Raw genomic sequence first — 18,727 nt, forward strand, 5'->3', positions numbered from 1 at the left:
CAGCCTATAATTGTTTTGGGAGTCTTCTTAATCTCCCCTGTAACAACTCAGAAGGAGGTTTCTGATGCCTGATGCTGGGGATTTTATTAAATAGCCTTTGGTTCTTGGGGGAGAGTGGGAAATGTTGTCCTGAATCCTCTAGAAGAACAAATCCTCTTAAAGCTAAACCATTTTTCTGGCTCTTTATAAACCTTTAAAGCAAGTTAGCTATAGATGTATTTCACATACTTGGTGTTGGGGAGCAAGCCCAAGCTCCCATGCATGCTAAACATGTACCTTAACTCTGAGCTGTACCCCCAGCCTCCATAGACCCTACTGTAATCATTTTTAGAGAATGTTACGGGATAATCATAGCAAAATTACAAGTACCAGTGTTATTAGTGCTTTCAGAATATATGTTTAATTATGTAAAAGCATTACAAAACCTTGTTATGAATAAATGAGAATGTGTCTGTGTTTTAAAAAAAAAAAAAGTTAACTTCTGTAACATAACTATGATAGGAACTTTTGTAATTTTCTAGAAGAAAACTATCTCTGCAATTTACCTCACTTCTCCTGTTGTTCTTCCTCTAACTCTCTACTCACCCCAGAGTCTAAGATCACTCATCTTTTGGAAAACAATGATTCCAGCAATCTGTTGTGTGTTCCCTTGTACTCTATATAAATGTTACAAGACACCTAGAAGGGAGTGGAAGAGTTGATATAGTCTCGCTGCCATTTGAGCAAAGACCAGGGGAGTGACTGCCATACACAGCCAAAGGTGTTTGTTTTTTAATAAGTTTTATTCTAAAGACAGAGACATGAAGATAAGAACAAATAGTTTCAGTTTAATAGATGGAATTAAAGCTAAAAACAACATTCATCAGAGTTGTCCCTCAAGAGCATAGTCAGGACAAAGTGTGTAAAATCTGTAAGATAGTGAGTTTTTCTTTAAGGACATGGATCCCCATCGATGGGGAACAGATTGTTCACACTTGCACATTTTGACTGTCATTTGGTGAACCTTGGACTTAGCAATACAGATTAAACAGGCCAAAAATAGCGTCCAGACCTTCGCTGGAGTTTCTAGGCTGGCAAGTTTGTCTTTTCTGTGTCTCCTGGCTTCTCAGCATTCTTGGAGGAACTGTTAGCCTGTTCCCTTTCTTCTGTGGAAGCTGCAAGTTTTTCTAGAGATTCTATTATTTCACCTCTCAGCTCATCTTCAGATTCTTCAAAGTTTCTGAAATAATAACAGTCAAAATCAATGTTACAATATAAAAACATTAATAGAAAAACTAGTTTCCTTTTTCTTGTCTGCTTCCACTTCAGCATTCTGTGTGTCAGACTCTCATCAGATAACATTTTATATCAATTTGGCTAGGAAAGGAGCCAGTGTATATGACTGAATGTGTGTGCAGGTGCAATGACCTATATCCATTCATGCAGCAGCCAGAGGAGGACATAGGGGTATCCAGCTCTACTAGGCTACATTATTCCTTCAAGACAGTGTCTCTCATTGAACTTGGAACTAGCTTCTAGCTAAGCCAACAATCCTACTGTCTCTACTCACAACCTGGGTTACAGGTATGCAAAGTCATGCCTGTTTTAGGTGGGTGCTGGGATCCAAACTCAGGTCCTCAAGTTTACTCCTATTTAGAAAAAAAGAAGCTCACTGTAAAACACTTTTGCACTGGGCTGGGGATATGGCTCAGTTGGTAGAGCGCTTGCCTTGCATGTGTGAAGTCTTAGGTTTAAAACACAGCAATGATTGAAGAAGGTGGTGCATCCCTATGATCCACACAGGATGTGGAGGCAGAAGATTCAGAAGTTCAATAGCATCCTTGACTACATAGTAGGTTTCAAGCCAGTCTGGGATACCTGAGTCCCTGCCCCAAAACAGAAACAAAAATTAAAAAAAAAAAAAAAAACTGTTAGACTAGAGCAGCCTCGTGCATCTTGTGTGTAGTGTTTCTTGACTATGGCAAGAGATCATGTGTCCCAGGCATAGTTGTACAGGCCTTTATTCCCAGAACTCAGAGGCAGGTTGAGTTGAAGGCTAGCCTGGTCTACAGAGCATGCTCCAGTTACAGCCAGGACTAAACAGGGAAACCCTATCTAGAAAAACAAAGAGGACATGTGAAATGACTGACCTACACCATACAGGATTGTGTAAAAGCACGCTGTGAGGTTCACAGGAAGATGAAATCACTTGAGTGCATTGCTAAGACCTAGTCCTGTTATTAAGAAATGTGCGGCTATAATTAACCAAGGGAAGAGCCAGATGAAGACAGAGACATGATAGCATGCTTTGGTAATTCATGGTAACAGATGACCTTGGAGAAAGCTTCCCCCATTCCTAGGAGTGCCAGACTGCACGAGCCACCATAGAGTGAACTGAGAATGCAATGGGAGATGACAAGGGACAAAAGCTCAGGGTCAACTTTCCAGGGAGTCCAGCCCTGTAAGACATTTGAGCATGTTTAGATGCTTAAGAGAAAGCAGACACATGAGAGTCCTTTAAGACAGTGCCAGTCATACACATTCCGATAAGTTCTAAACCTGCAATAGAAAGATGGAAAATGACAGGGTTTGGAAAGTGATTAGGCCATGAGGAAGAGCTCTAATGAATAGGACATGGCTTTTCTAAAGGGAGCCTGCTGGGGTGTTTCTCCATTCTACTCAGTGAGGACAGCTGTTTTACATTTCAACTGTGAACTCATCTTGATTTTTCCTGAGAAAATACAACACATGAGACTCCTGGGTGTTTTATATTTACTTCTTCTGCTATCCCAGCAGTAATAACACTTTAATGTTACGCTTTTTTTTTCTTTTATTGGATTTTTTTAATTTACATTCAAATGTTATACTTTCCAAGAAACCCCTACCCTATATCCCCTCCCCCTTCTCTATAAGGGTGCTCCCCCACCCATCTACCCGATCCCGCCTTCCCGCCCTGGCATTCCCCTATACTGGGGCATTGAACCCCCACAGGACCAAGGGCCTCTCCTCCCACTGATGCCCAACAAGGCCATCCTCTGCCACATATTTGGCCAGAGCCATTGGTCCCTCCATGTGTATTCTTTGGTTGGTGGTCCAGTCCCTGGGAGCTCCAGGGGGTCTGGCCCATGCTCATGGATTAATACAGGATTGGCAGGATTAATACAGTAAAACTGGCCAGCTTACCCAAAAGCAATCTAGAGATTCAGTGCAATCTTATCAAAATTCCAACTCAATTCTTCATAGAGTTAGAAAGAGCAATTCTCAAATTCATTTGGAATAACAAAAAACCCAGGAGAGTGAAAACTATTCTCAACAATAAAAGAACTTCTAGGGGAAACACCATCCCTGACCTCAAGCTGTACTACAGAGTAATAGTGATAAAAACTGCATGGTATTGGTACAAAGACAGGCAGAAAGATCAATGGAATAGAATTGAAGACCCAGAAATGAACCCACACACCTATGATCACTTGATCTTTGACAAAGAAGCTAAAACTATCCAGTGGAAAAAAGGTAGCATTTTCAACAAATGGTACTGGTTCAACTGGAGGTCAGCAAGTAGAAGAATACAAATTGATCCATTCTTATCCACTTGTACAAAGCTCAAGTCCAAGTGGATCAAGGACCTTCACATAAAACCAGATACAACAAATCTAATAGAAGAGAAAGTAGGGAAAAGCCTCGAACACATGGGCATAGGGGAAATTTTCCTGAACAGAACACCAAGGGCTTATGCTCTAAGATCAACAACAAATGGGACCTCATAAAATTGCAAAGCTTCTATAAGACAAAGAACACTGTCAATAGGACAAAATGACAACCAACAGATTAGGAAAAGATCTTTACCAATCCCATATCTGATAGAAGGCTAATATCCAATATATACAAAGAACTCAAGAAATTAGACTACAGACAACCAAATAACCTTATTAAAAAATGGGGAACAGAACTAAACAGCGAATTCTCAATTGAGGAATATTGAATGGCCGAGAAGCACCTAAAGAAATGCTCAATATCCTTGGTTGTTGGGAGCCGACTTTTAGCAGAAAGCAGCTAGAAAGCAGCCATCATCTTTGCAGCCATCTGGAGCCATATACCCTGACAAGAGACTTGTTTTTCAACAGCCTACATCAGCTGACACACTCGGATAAACATCTTGTTTATCCCACATAGCTTGTTTTGCTGTTTAGTGACCCCAGCTGCATGGTGCACGTGGTAAAGTGCCTTCAGCTGTGTTCCCCTGCTTGTGCTTATAAATACCCAGGATTTTCTTGCAAGGGAGTCAATGAGAGACAGTAAACAAGATTTGACTACAGACCCTCTGGCTTGTCTCTATTCTACGCAACTCTTTCCCTTCTTCCCATCTCTTTCCCTTCTTCCCCCCACTCTCTCTCTCTTGCTAGACCCTGACCCACAGACCATAGCAGCAGAGCAGTCCCCAGGACATTTTGGCCCCCAAGCATGGGGCAGCTCCAGCCAGGGTACTTAGTAATCAGGGAAATGCAAATCAAAACGACCCTGAGATTCCATCTAGCACCAGTCAGGATGGCTAAGATCAAAAACTCTTAACAGCAAATGCTGACAAGGATGTGGAGAAAGAGGAACACTCCTCCATTGCTGGTGGGATTACAAACTGGTACAACCACTCTTAAAGTTACTCTTAATGCTGGTTTCTCAGTGGGGGGTGGGGGGTGGGGTTCTAAGCCACTCACATGCTGTGATTCAAACTCCAAATCTGAACAAGCTCAAGTCTGTACTTAGAAATTTCTTGTGTGATTTTTTTCCCAAGTGTGTTAGTTTGAGTGAGAATGGCCCCCATAGGTTCATATATTTGAATGTTTGGTTCCCAGTGGGTAAACCTGTTGAGAGATTAGGAAGTATGACCTTGTTGGAGGTAATGTGTCACTGGGGGGTGGACACTGAGCTTTCAAAATTCCACACCAGGTTCAGTCAGTCACCCCCCCTTCTGACTGCTGCCTACAAACTGGGATGTAAGCTCTCAGCGACTGCTCCAGTGACATGCCTGCCTGCCCCCAGGCTCCCTTTCATGAGACCACGGACTAAACCTCTGGAACTGTAAGCGCGAATGCTTCCTTTATGAGCTGCCTTTACCATGCAGTTCTATCAGCAATAGAATAATACCTAAGACACCAAGACTGGGACAAAACAGACAAACTATGGTACTGGATTTTTTTTCCTAACCCCCCCTTGTTTTCCAAAGGTCCAGAATGGAGCAGGACCCAAAGAAGAAAACAGAGCCTGTTAGATTATTAGATATGAAAGAAATAATACAGAGATGGGAAAGGAAGACAAAATAAGTCTTCAAGATAAGGCCACAAATGGTCATTAGAAAACACATGACTAAATCTAGTAGGAATGTTCCGCGCCCCTTTTCGAGTCCCCTTCGTCTGCGAAAGAGACACATGAGGCAGTGTTCGGGTGGTTACTACAACGAGGCTTTATTCTTGTATCAGCAGGAGCGGAAAGACCCAAAGCCTGGGAAAGGCACTGCTATATGTACCCTAGAGTGGCGTGTTCACTTCTGATTGGCTGTTCACTCATCACCCCATATTACGCCCCGGGATGGGCAGTGACTTTGGCGCGCTTTTGCCTTTTGCACCTGCGCAGTTAGTTGTTTACTTGTGGGAGCACAGGATGCCCGCGCCATCTTGTAATGGTGAATGTTGTCACGCTCACTGCGGCTCCTAACATAGGAAGACACGGACAACATGGGTTGTTTCTGTGCTGAGACTCAGATGAGGGCTTTCTACATGCTCTTCACATGCTCTGCCACTGAGTTAGATACCCAGCCTGAGTCTTCATAACAAGTAGATGATGAACTAAGTCTAGGTGAGGTTATTCCTATGGAAGATGTTGACAAATTCTCATAAAGCAAGTGTGCTCAGCGGGATAATTACTGTGCAACACGCACTTAAAACCTTCGGGGGCTGAGGCCGAGACACAGCAGTAGAAGACTTGGCAGGCATGTGTGGGATACTGTGTCTGAATTTCAGTGCTGCCAAATTTATTACAGAAAATAACTTCAAACTAATAAGAACATATGAATATGAGGGAAAAAACCAAGTAGGTTGTGGGGAAAGTATACATTTGTTTAGATGTAAAACCCAATAGATGATACCCAGATAGGATTTTAAAAAGAGTATGTAAGAATTCATCTGTAACATGCATAAATGCACTTTTGAGTATGTCTCTAACAGCCTCCATAGATAAGAATGCTAAAGAATGGAAAGTTCCTGACTATTTTAAGGCAAGTTGCTTGGGAGAGGTTTTTGTTCTGTGACCAGGGGCAAAGTCAGCTGCATGACCTTGATCTGCCCCCAGCATAAAGACGAAAGTGGTTTTCCCACCCCACCCCCTCCTTACAAGAGCCTCTGTGGAAGGAGCTCTGGGTAAGATACAGGAATTTTCTCTTTGGGCTTGCAGAAACAGAGAAGCAGATGGCAGGACACAGGTGAAACAGTATTCTCAGAAAGAAAGCTAGACTAACCCAGATAGAGATTTCTAAAGAGCTGGCAGTTTAGTTGTAGGATCAGGCTTGTTTACAGATATTGCGTATATAATTCAGAAAATAAAGTTACCTGCTGAACTAGCAGTTTTTTACCTACTAACCGTTTTGCCACCCCACCCACAGCCACCCCCACCCATCCTGCCTTTCTTGGTATAAATATTAGATCATTTAAATGGTTACATATAAAGTCACTCCCTAGTGCTGCCAGAAGGGGGAAAAACTATATCAGTAACAACTATGGAGTTAAGTGGTACCTATAGAAGAAAATTTAATAAATTTTAAAAATTTAATAAAAATTTAATAAATTTAATAAAATTGAAAAATTTCTTTTAAACAGCCAGGCACATTGAAACATGTCTGCTCTCCACTACAAGGGAAGCTAAGTGGGAAGGATACCTGAGATAATTTGGAGAGCAGCCTAGCAACACAGACCAATCCTGTTTCAAACAAAAGCTGTAAATACATGGAGAGCTATTATTAGGAGGAAGAGGGAAAAGGTGCCTTGGGACAAGATGTGCACCTGTGAAATCAACAGATGGAGGATAAGGTGTTTATTGGTTTGTTTACCAGGGAGAGAGAGGAGAGAGAAAAGCTGTCTCAGAGTGGGGACATGAGAGTGAGACAGACAGACCGACAGACAAGAGAAACAGACAGGGAAACAGAATGAACAAGACAGAGCCATCCAGGTGGCCACCCACCATGCCACCATACAATAACAGTGAAAAGTCCCCCTGCCTGTCAGCTGCAATGGGTAAGGACAGAAGCTGCTAGCGCTGAGTAGCTGAAAGTCCAGCTGGAGGAAGAGCAAATTTACAACAGCTATGCTATACTCATGGATATGAAGATCCATAATCATCATCGATGCACAAATAAAGAAAATGTGGCATATGTATTTAATATGATACAACTCACCCTTTGTAGGGGTGGTGGGGTGACTGAGTTGAGGAAGGGTATCATGTAGCCTGGACTGGTCTTGAACTTGCTTATAGCTGAAGATGACATTTAATTCTTTTAAATATTTATATATTTATTTATTTATTTATTTATTTATTTATTATGTATAGTACTTTGCCTGCATATATGCCTGCAGGCCTGAAGAGGACACCAGATCTCATTATACATGGTCATGACCCACCATGTAGTTGCTGAGAATCAAACTCAGGACCTCTGGAAGAGCAGACAGTGCTCTTAACTTCTGTGCCATCTCTCCAGCCCCTAACATTGAATTCTTGATCCCGCTGCCTTCCTGTCTATAACTCTAAAGTGTCAGGATTATAGATATGTATCTTGGTGTGACACAAGCTTATGATTCAATCCTAAAACAGGAAAAGAAATCTGCTACACACAGGCACACATGCATCGTTGCACACACATGCACACAACAGAGGAGGGGAAAGGGCGGGCAGAGCCCAAACAAATCCATGTATCACGTAAAGCTTGGTCTCCTCAGCTAATCCTCTGTGGGCTTAGGTCTCTATGGGCCATCCTCTGTCTCACTTGTACCCAACACCACTCACATGTCATCTTCATCCGATCCTGGTTCCAGCTGTTCAGCACCCACCATAATGCCCATGGCTATTTCTGCCTCTTCCCGGTCTTCTTTAGGAAGCTGTGGTTTGATTATTACTACTGAAAGAAATGACAAAGATGAAAGTAGACTAATCTGTGAACTTGAGGAGCAACGTGTACCCACAGTCCCACAGTGAATGCCACATGTGATGGCAAAACAAGGAGGTATTGACTGGATGGCAGCAGATATATATGTTGTGGTTTGGGTGTGTTTGATTGAATACTCAGACCCCAAGTGGAGAAGTTGTGGAACCACTGGGTGGTGGTTCCTAGATGAAGCAAGTAGGCTACTGAGCAAAGAGCCTGCTTCCTGTCCCATCTCTGTTTCCCGTTGAGAGCTTTTGGTGCTGCTTCTAGGAATTTGGCATTTGTCACTAGGCTTGCACAAGGAAGCAGGCTCAGATAAGAATATCAGAAACGGTGACCATGCGGCTTTGCTTACTACTTAATTATTACCTTGTGTGTTCCTTTTGCTCACTACTTTATTTAATTACTATCTTGCGTGATCTCCTTGTTTACTACTTCATTTGATTAGTCTTTGATCTAAGAACTGACCATGTTTTTTTGGAGGTACCTAGATGATATAAAAGCAGATCAGAGAGAAATAAAGCTGCTTCAGCCTCAGTACCGGCTGGAGTCATGTTATAATTTTGTCTAACTTTTTCATTTTCAATTCTTAGTCCCTCACTTGAGACTCTGTGGACTGAGCTGGCTTGGTCAGTTTCCTGGCTCCCTGAGATACCACATGCCCCCCGCCACCCCAGAGACATTTTCTGCCATGCCTTCCTGGCCTTGATGGACAGTGGCTCCTCAAATCATGAGCTGAAAGAAGTCCTTTGCCCTTAAGTTGCTTCTTGCTGAGTATTTAGTATCTGAGATGAGAAAAGCGACTATTAATGCAATATTCAGTTATTTGGCACTGGACTAAAACCTTAAGCAACACAGTTAGCGCACACCTTCATAGCTGCCCTGTGTCTGTGTATTCACTCTTATCTCAGAGCACTTGGGAAGCAGGGGCAGGAGGGTACCTGAGTTTGAAGCCAGCCTGGGCTGCATAGGATCTACTCTGGTGTCTTAGTTACCTTTCTATTGCTGTGACGAGGCATCAAGGTCTTCAGTAGTCTGCTTGGATAGGGTATGGCCCCTAATTGAGTTAGCTTTCCATATGCTTTTGTTGTTTCTTTTTAGGAGCAGAAAATTCCTTAGGCCTTTTCCTTTCACAAGTTGCAGGATTAGCTGGGTAGGGTCCCGGCCTGAGAATAGCACTCCCTTTATTCCACTTGGAACCTGGCACAAGCCATGGCTCCAACATTCAATTTCCTGCTGTTCTCTTCTGCTTCAAACTGTACATTTAATATTTCTTTTTGCCTTTCTTGCTCTTTTTTATTATAAAACTGCATAAGAATAGCAATAGGAAAGTAACTAAGACACCAGTTTGGTATCAAGGAGTGAGCTACGGCAGTGAAAGGCGTCCCCACGCTGTTTCTTGGAAGAGTTTGGAAAACTTTGGAACTTTGGACTAGGAAAGTGGTTGAATGTTGCAAGTGAGGTTGGATGGGCCCTGCTCTTACGTGCTTGGAAGACAGGAGTGCTGAGAGCAACGTGGACTGCGGAGCCCAGCTCACCAGGTTTTAGAGGTGAATGGTATTAGTAACTCAGCTTTGCAAAGCACCGACTCTACTTTAAATTGAGTTTCCATACATATACTTTGTTGCTGTTCCTTCGCTAGTTTCCACGCTGTTATTGTCTTTTCCCATTTTCTCTTCTTAGTGTTGTTTGCTCTTATTTTTCCAAGACCCTCGGGGGCAGTCAGGCTTTTCAGTTTTCTCTGTAGGCGTGGGGTGCTATAAGCTTTGCTCTTACAAATGCTCGCATTGTGTCCTACAGGTTTGGGTGTATCACGTTTCCATCTTCATTCAGTCCCAGGACTTGTTAAACTTCCTTCTGATTCCTTCAGTGACCCAGTTTCCTTCCGCTCAGTAGTACATCCTTTTACATCCATGAGTTTGTGTAACTTTCTGTCATTTCTACTGCTGTTGGTGTCCAGCCTATTCCTCTGGGGTCACGTAATACGAAGGGTGTTATTTGAATTTCTTTTGCAAATTCGTGGCGACCTGCCTTGTGTCCTAATATGTGGCTGATTTTGCGGACAGTTTCATGGGCTACTGAAAATAAACAGAATGTGTTCTTTAGCGCCTGGGTGAAGCGCCCTGCAGGTGTCCGTTAGAGCTATGTGGTTTATGACGTCATTTAGCCCCAGCTTTACTCTATTTAGTTTTTGCGCAGATGGGTGAGCGTGGGGTGCTGAAGTCTCCCAATATCATTGTGTCTGGTCAATCTGTGACTTTAGATCTAATAATTTTTTTGTATGAATCTGTTGTCTCTCTTGTGTACACATGTTTAAGACTATAATAACTTCTGGGAGTTTTTCCTTTAAGGAGTATATATATACCTTTGATTAATATATATATATATATATATATATATATATATATATATATATACATACACACCTTTGATTAGTTTTGGCTTTAAATCTGCTTTGTCAGGTATTAGAACAACTATATCTGCCTGCTTCTTTATTCCCTTTGTGTTCAGAAGGAAGATCCAACAAGCCCCCCGCCCCCAGCTGTGTGTGCTTGCCGGTTTGATTGACATGACCATCCACCATTCCTCAGAAATAGATTGTTTTGCCTTGCTGAAGTATTTTGGATCCTGTGGTCATTTTTTTTTGAACCCTCAAATCCATTTCTAACACCCAGGCTGTCTAAAACTCAAATCCTTCCAGCCTCTACTTCAGAAGTGCTAGGGCCATGGGTGTACGGCACTGTGCCTCTGCTTGATTTCTCCAGAATGAATTTAGTGTCAACGTCCTTGGAAAAAAGTTAAACAGTGATATGGACATAAACATCCTAGGAAAAAGTTAAACAGTAACACAGATATAAACACCATTGGGAAAATGTTAAACAATAACATAGAAAAATATATTTTGATTCAGTGGAAAATAAATCACTTAGTAAGGAATCCATGCTTAAACAAGGATAAAGTTAACTATATAATAACCATTTAGGATCACTAAGAAAATTTGTTAATAAAAATATAGATTAGCCAGGTGTGGTAGTCCTTTAATTTCGGCACTCAGGAAGCACAGGAAGAGTGTGTGTATAATATAAATAGACACATACATACATACATACATACATACATACATACACAGAAATAGAAATATAATTATATATAATAGATAGCAATATATTGTGTTATATATAATATATGATATGTAATGTAGCCATGTGTAACGGTATGTGTCTGCTACTCAAGAGGCAGGAGGATCACTTGTGCCTATAAGCTTGATGTTTTCTTGGACAACACAGAAAGTTACCAACGGAAGAGGGGATGAATATTGCTTTTAAAATGAAGACAACTCGGAAGGCAGAGGCAAATGGACCTCTATGAGTTCAAGGCCAGCCAGGGGTCTAGAGCAAAGAGTCCCAGGCCATCAGAGCTACCCAGTGACACACAGTCTTTTGTTTTTAAATGGAAACAAAGTGAACCACATTGGTTTGCACTCTTACTGTAAGATGATCTCTCTGAATAGCTATCAGAACTGAGCAGTGCTAGATTGTCACCTCAGAGTGCCCGTCCTTCCCAGAGTCACCAGCTTGAAATACTACACAGAATTATGCCTCTGTCCTTGGAAGTGCATGCCTTGGCACCAGCTTGTTTAGAGCAAATCAGACAAGCAAGGCATGTTCCCAATTCTCTCTCCAACCCAACGGTACTACTGGTACCTTTCTGTATTCATAAAGCGGTGATGCAATCCCCTGGGGACCGGTAATTTTGTTAAAAATAAACCACATACCAGTTTCTCCTTTACCAGCAGACAATGAGCCACTGCAGGCACGGTCTGCTGCCAAAGCACTCGGGGTTCCTGGCACATCCCACCACCACTGCTTCCCGTTTTCTGGACTACCTTCCATCACAATAACTTGGCCATCTGAAAAGGGATACTGCATTAGTAAAAATAAAGATACTTCATGAAGTCATTGTTTTTAATAGCTGAGTAGTAACCCATTGTGTAAATTACCACATTTTCTGTATCCATTCCTCTGTTGAGGGACATCTGGATTGTTTCTAGCTTCTGGCTATTATAAATAAGGCTGCTATAGACATAGTGAAACATGTGTCCTTGTTATATGTTGGAGCATCTTTTGGGTATATGCCCAGGAGTGGTATGGCTGGGTTTTCAGGTAGAACTATTTCCAATTTTCTGAGGAACTGCTAAATTGACTTCCAAATTGGTTTTACCAGTCTGCAATCCCACCAGCATTTACTGTTGCCTGAGGTTTTTTATCTTAGCCATTCTGATTGGTGTGAGGCGGAATCTTTTCAGTTTTTATATTTCATTATATTTTATAACATTCCACAGAATGTTAGAGCCATGGATATCACATTCCTCATTTTGTTTATAAGGAGGCCAGTGTGTGTGTGTGTGTGTGTGTGTGTGTGTGTGTGTGTGTGTGGTGTGTGTTTGTGTGTGTCAACATTACTGCCTTCTTGTCACATGTTGACAGTTATATTTTGCTGTGTAAACTGTGATAAATTTCCATGTACTTAATTTTTAAGTTGAGCTCATCCTCACTGAATTATAAATCAGCTCACAAACTTACAATAACTCATCTTAGAGATACACACTCATCCCTTGGCATCCAAAGCAGATGAGTTAGTTACAGGACACCCAGTGATATAAAATCCATGCATGTGAGCTGGAGAGGTTGCTCAGCAGCTGAAAGCACTTGCCGCTCTTGCAGAGACTCTGAGTGAGGTTCCCACATGGTGACTTTCAGCCATCTGTAGCTCTGGCTTCAGGGAGACCCTATGCCTTCAGCATCCACTAGCTCTGCCCAGATGTGTAAATATCCACACAGAGACACAAGGATACATCATTTAAAATAATAAAAATAATATATTTTAAATCTGCATAAGATTAAGTAGGTTATATGAAATATATATACTATTTGCATCAAACTTATTCATGTCTTCCGACATACTTTTCATCTGGGGTGGGGATGAGACAGGGTCTCATGTAGCTCAGGCTAGCTTTGAATCGTCTATAGTAGCTGAGGGTGATCTTGAACTCTTTATCCTCCTGGTCTCCATCTCTGCCTTCCAAATGTTGAGGTTACAGCATGTACCACTATACCGAGTTCTAGCATACTTTATTTTTTAAGGTCTAATTTTTATTATTTTTAGTAATTCTCTGCATGTGTGAGAGTGAGAGTGCATGTGATTACTTGAAGAGGCCAGAGGAGGGGTTTGTGTCTCCTACAACTAGAGTTGTACAGGGTTCTGAGTTACCAGATTCGGGTGCTGGGGACTGAACCTTAGTCTTCTGCAACAAGAGCAGTACATACTCCTAGCTGCTGAGCGATCTCTCTGGCCTATTCCCTAAGTTTTAAATCAACCCCAGATGGCTTACACACAGCAAGCACAATGCACATGCTGCATGCAGCGTTCTTCTACTGCACTACTGGGGAACATGGCAAGAAACCACCCGGATGTCTTCACATAGTTGATAGTCTTTTTCCCACTTGTGATTCATTGACTCCAAGGACCCTGATATCTGTCTACTCACTTTATAGCACAGTCTTAAATGTTAACCCTTTCTTGGGGGCTAAGTATTGAAGAACAAAGGAAGCACAAGGACTTGGGAGATGGCTCAGTGAGTGAAGCCTGCTTGTTTCATAAGCATGACCTTCTGGGTTAGCTGGAGCTTGAACCCGGGACTGTGCACATGTTAGGCCCTTGACAGCCAAGCTGTATACCTAAACCCTAAGACCAATTTTATTGGTGAGGAGGGAGAATTATTAGTGACATCACGAGGCTGTAACTAAGCCAGGGTTAGGAGCTAAGTCAAGTGGCACCCTCCTCCTGATACCCCCTCCTCCTGATACCCCCTTCTCCTGATACCCCCCTCCTCCTGATACCCCCCTCCTCCTGATACCCCCCTCTCATTTAAGGAAATATGGCAGTCATGATTTTCTTCCTGTACTGTCATATGACCAGAGTCACTGGCTGCTAGGATGACTAGCACACAAATCTCAACTTGACACTCATGATCTCAAAAGAATATCTTTGTAATATGTGTAGTGACTGAGAGGTGCCAACCATTCCAATAAGGTGTACACTGGCAGCAAAGTCATGCCAGGCCCTGGTCCTCCCCTGCTGCTGACTGACAACTGACCAAAGACTCACCATCTGGCATAGTGGGACACGTGGAGGTGACGTCTGCTGTTGCCATTATTTGCAGGAGAGTCTGAGGTGCTCTGGCATCCCACTGTCTCCTGTTCTCTGTGACAATGATATCCTGAAAGAAACCCTCTGAGTGTAAGAAAATAACTGATTAGTTCCACTGCAGCCAGAGTCTAACAATGGTACCTACCGGTTTTTAGGGGCTGGCCCAGTGTGCTTTCTATTGCTGTGACAAACGCCGTAACCAAAACCAACTTCTGGGGTAAAGGGTTTATTCCACCTTCCAGCACACAGTTCACCAAGGAACTCCATGGCAGGAACTGAAGCAGCAGCCATGGAGGAGGGCTGCTTCCTGGCTTGCTCCCAGGCACACATTCAGCTGCCTTTCTTATACCCACCAAGGCCACCTGCCCAGAGATGTCACAGCCCCTAATGGGTGTGGCCCTCCCACATCAATCAAGAAAATGCCTCACAGACTTGTCTACAGGCCAACCTGATGGAGGCCATTCTGCAACTGAAGCTCCCTCTCCCCCATGTAACTCCAGTTTCTGTTGAGTTGGCAGAAGACTAGCCAGCATAGGGACCAAAGAGTAGGATATTCAAGTCACAGGAACCAGCACCTGGGCCTCTAACAGACCCAACAGAGAAGGTGGACACTCAGACAGCTTTCAAAGTTGTTTCGTTTTTTATCACTAATGTTGATTATCCAGTTTAACTAAGGGCTACGGAAATCCATGAATAGAAAAATGATTGAGACATCTATGAGAATTCTCATGTGAATCTGTTTCTGCATATGCAAATCAATCTCTCTGTCTCTCTGTCTCTCTCTGTCTCTCTCTCTGTCTCTCTCTCTGTCTCTCTCTCTGTCTCTCTCTCTCTCTCTCTCTGTCTCTGTCTCTCTCTCTCTCTCCAACATGCCCCCCTCTTTGTCCCAGATTGGCTCAGAATTCATGGCATTCTTCTCTTCCTGCTTCAGGCCCTCATGTGCTAGAACATCACCATGCCCAGACCCTGAGTGCTGGGATCGAAGGTATGCACTACCACACCAGGCTATGTCAGGGTCTGGCTTTGATCATGTTCCAACTCAAATTTTGAGACAGGATCTTTTGCTAGACCTGGAGCTAATAAGATCTTATTAAGCTGATTGGCCAATAGCTTTCAGGTATCCTCTTGTCTACACACACACACACACACACACACACACACACACACACCAGCACTGGACTTAACAGACCAATGCTGCCAGGCCCAGCTTTTTCTGTGGGTGCTGGGACCTGAACTCAGATCTTTCTGTTTGGGCCACAAACACTCTATAGACTGAGCCATTGTCCCAAGGCCCAAGTACCCTTTCATCAAAAATCATTACCTACAGAGGAAAGCCCAGGCTTCGTGAGCATTGAAAGCTCTGAAGGAATAGGGACTTCCCCATCCCCCCAGCCAGGCCTTATCCCAGCAGTGATGAGCATCTGGGACTCTGGACACTCCATGTCTATACCCCCTTTTCTTTAATCACGGCATTCCAGGACAGGGATCAGGTTGCCTTTGTCTTTGCACTGTCTAGCACCCACCACACGGGGGAGATCCACAATTATGTTGCTTGGTGAATGAAGCAGAGATGTTTCCCGGGAAGACAAAGCAGAGTATTACAGAAAGGGGACACTGAGGCAAGCCGGGCACGCAAATGTTTACATGGCTAACTGGGGAGATGAGTAGGATTTGCCTAGGCTGTAGAGCAAGAGAGGAAGTTCAGGGTCAGCTCTGACAACTTAGGGAGACCTTGTCTCAAAATATAAAAAGATAAAAAAGAGGACTGGCCTGGTATGATCAAACCAGTCCTTAGTGCTTAAGATAAAATATTAAAATAAAGGCAATGCAATGGGGGAAGGCAGAGGAAAAAATAAAAGAAGGCGCCAGGGAGATGGCTCAGCAGTTAAGACGGCTTACTGGTTCCCCCAGAAGTCAGAGGTTCAGTTCCCAGCACCCACATCAGGCAGCTCACAACCTTCTGCCATTCCAGTGCCAGGGCTCTGCCACCTCTACCCTCCAGCAGCACCGTCATACAAGTGGTGCACACAAACCCACGCAGACACACACGTATAAAAGTCAAGCAACCAATCTTTCCTTTCTAATTAAGGGAAGACCACTTATTAACCACCCTTCATTTAGGCAGGTACTTTGTACATATCATACATCACTCTTGTTGCTACAGTAACCCGGCATGGCTACCATTACTATTGTTCCCCACACCTCAAAAAGGAGAGGTGACTTCAGAACATTAAAATAACTTGCAAAAGAAGAAATGTCCCTTAACCAAAAACTCCAGCGCCAGCTAGGATTCCCTGGCTCCAGAACCCTGGGATTTTTGTAATTACCTATGTCACCACAGTAATCAAGGGTGACAGACCCCTACCTAGCAGCAGAAGATGAGGAGGCAGTGGAAAAGCTCAGAGGAGACACTGCCCTGAGGAGACACTGCCCTGGGTGTGTAGGAGGAACAATCGCCCTGGGGATAGCCTTAAGCTGAAGCAAAGATCTCTGGGAAGTAGGAGGACACATGCCAAGTTTAAGGTACTTGTTGAGCCTGCCCAGAAGATAATGAAACAGACCCACAAGGATGACCCTCCCAGAGCTGCTGCAACTCCAAGAGTGGATAGGACTGCCCAGTGTGCATAGCAGGAAGGAATGTTGGATGAAGGGTATGTGGGGGGTGGGAGAGACAGGAGCCCAGTGGAGAGAGCTGGGGATAGATTGCAAATGAAAAGCTCCCTTTTCCTCTACCTCTTTCAAGGGAGATGTACCTGCTTCTGGGCCACAGAGCTCTTCAAAGGCTCTGTTTGTATAATCTTCATGCTCCCCCATACATCTATGCTTCTGAAACTTCGTGCCATCTTCAAAGCTTAAAGTATCATTTAGTTTATCCACTGCCTAAAGAAATTTCACAGTTATTCATGAGAAAGAAGCCATATTGGGAGTTAAATGTATTAGTTTTGTTACTTTTGGCAAATACTAATTTTCAAATGACATGGCAAGTGTGTGTGTGTGTGTGTATGTGTGTGTGTGTGTGTGTGTGTGTGTGTGAGAGAGAGAGAGAGAGAGAGAGAGAGAGAGAGAGAGAGAGAGAGAGAAAGAAACTCCATATAGTTTTAAAGGTGAAAATATTTTGACTGAGACAGAAACACCAAAGTTTTCATTTCTTCTTGAAAAGAACAGCCAGCCCTGATTACAGAACAACTCAATTTTCCCAGGCTTTCTATTAGATCACACTACTCAGTTCAGGATTTTCTTATCCATATCCTGCTTTCAGGATCCAACACAATACTCCTTTTCCTTCTCCTCCTTCTTCTCCTCCCTCTCCTCCTCTTATTCTTCCTTCTCCTCCTCCTTCTCTTCTTCCTCTTCCTCTTCCTCTTCCTCTTCTTCTTTTTCAAAAATTCATTTACTTTTGCTTTATTGTGTGTTTTGTTACATGTATATGTACCACTTGTGTGTATGGTACCCAAGATGGCCAGCAGAGGGTGTTGAGTCCCCTGAAACTGTTATTACAGAGGACTGTGGGATGTCATGTGACCTGGGAATCAAACACCCCAGGTCCTCTGGAAGAGCAACCATTGCTCTTAACCACTGAACCATCTCTCTAGAGTCCTGCATTTTCTTCTTAAGCTTGGGCCTCACTGTGCTGATCTCGGTGTCCTAGAATTCCTGGACACACACAATCATCCTAGCTTGGCCTCCTCAGTAGTTGACAGCATAGGCACCAACCACACCAAACTTCACAACCAAGTGATGAGGTCCTACTATTGCTCCTCATGTTCCATCCAATAGGAAAATTGTCACCTTGGTTTCTGTTGTAGTAAGCATAGGCTAAGATAGGAAGACCACCTGGAAACTAAAGTTGTTTGGAGTCTCTTTTCTCATGCCAACGCCTCACATCATGGAAACCATGTGACATGCCCCTCCCCAGACCTAGTCTATTCAGATCCCACAGCTCTGGGGGTGTCAGAGGCCAAATCATTGAGTAAACACTAATGCCCACTCCATGCTAATGGAGTCATTTTGTAGCAAAATGTTTGTAAAAGTACAATGACATAGAAATTGGTAGGACTCAATCTTGAGTGTTATACAGTTAATCTGTTCTGCCATAGAGAACATGAGAGGACTGGGGGTGGGGTGGGAGGTGGGTACCTCAGTGGCCAGAATGTATGTGTGTGTGTGTGTGTGTGTGTGTGTGTGTGTGTGTGTGTGCATGTGTGTAATAGCATATAAAGTCTTACCTCTAGCAACAAACACACACAAAATGGGTGTGATTATTCATAGTTAACTTTTAGTAATCTGAAAGATTAATTCAGAGGAAATATAATGGAAAAAAGAAATCAGTTAATGTTGGCACTGACATTTGCT

General features: G+C 43.1%; 1 protein-coding gene across 5 annotated transcripts in view; it reads right to left on the bottom strand.

Annotated features, from left to right (window-relative positions):
- Positions 1–761: 761 nt before the first annotated feature.
- The window catches only part of Nek5 (NIMA related kinase 5), a 60,734-nt gene continuing 42,768 nt past the window's right edge, over positions 762–18,727 (bottom strand). For 3 of the 5 annotated variants that reach the window (XM_034520557.2, XM_076913885.1, XM_076913881.1), the window contains 5 exons: positions 17,128–17,254; positions 14,333–14,458; positions 11,940–12,074; positions 8,026–8,137; positions 762–1,219 (listed from right to left, as the gene is read on the bottom strand). In XM_034520557.2, the coding sequence (XP_034376448.1) occupies positions 1,066–1,219; positions 8,026–8,137; positions 11,940–12,074; positions 14,333–14,458; positions 17,128–17,254 (654 nt within the window). In that variant the 3' untranslated portion in view covers positions 762–1,065. The remainder of the gene's footprint in view (positions 1,220–8,025; positions 8,138–11,939; positions 12,075–14,332; positions 14,459–17,127; positions 17,255–18,727) is intronic. The other 2 variants (XM_076913883.1, XM_076913884.1) reach the window with 2 other exon arrangements.

This window comes from Arvicanthis niloticus, chromosome 16 (assembly GCF_011762505.2).
Source record: "Arvicanthis niloticus isolate mArvNil1 chromosome 16, mArvNil1.pat.X, whole genome shotgun sequence".
Taxonomy (NCBI): Eukaryota; Metazoa; Chordata; class Mammalia; order Rodentia; family Muridae; genus Arvicanthis; species Arvicanthis niloticus.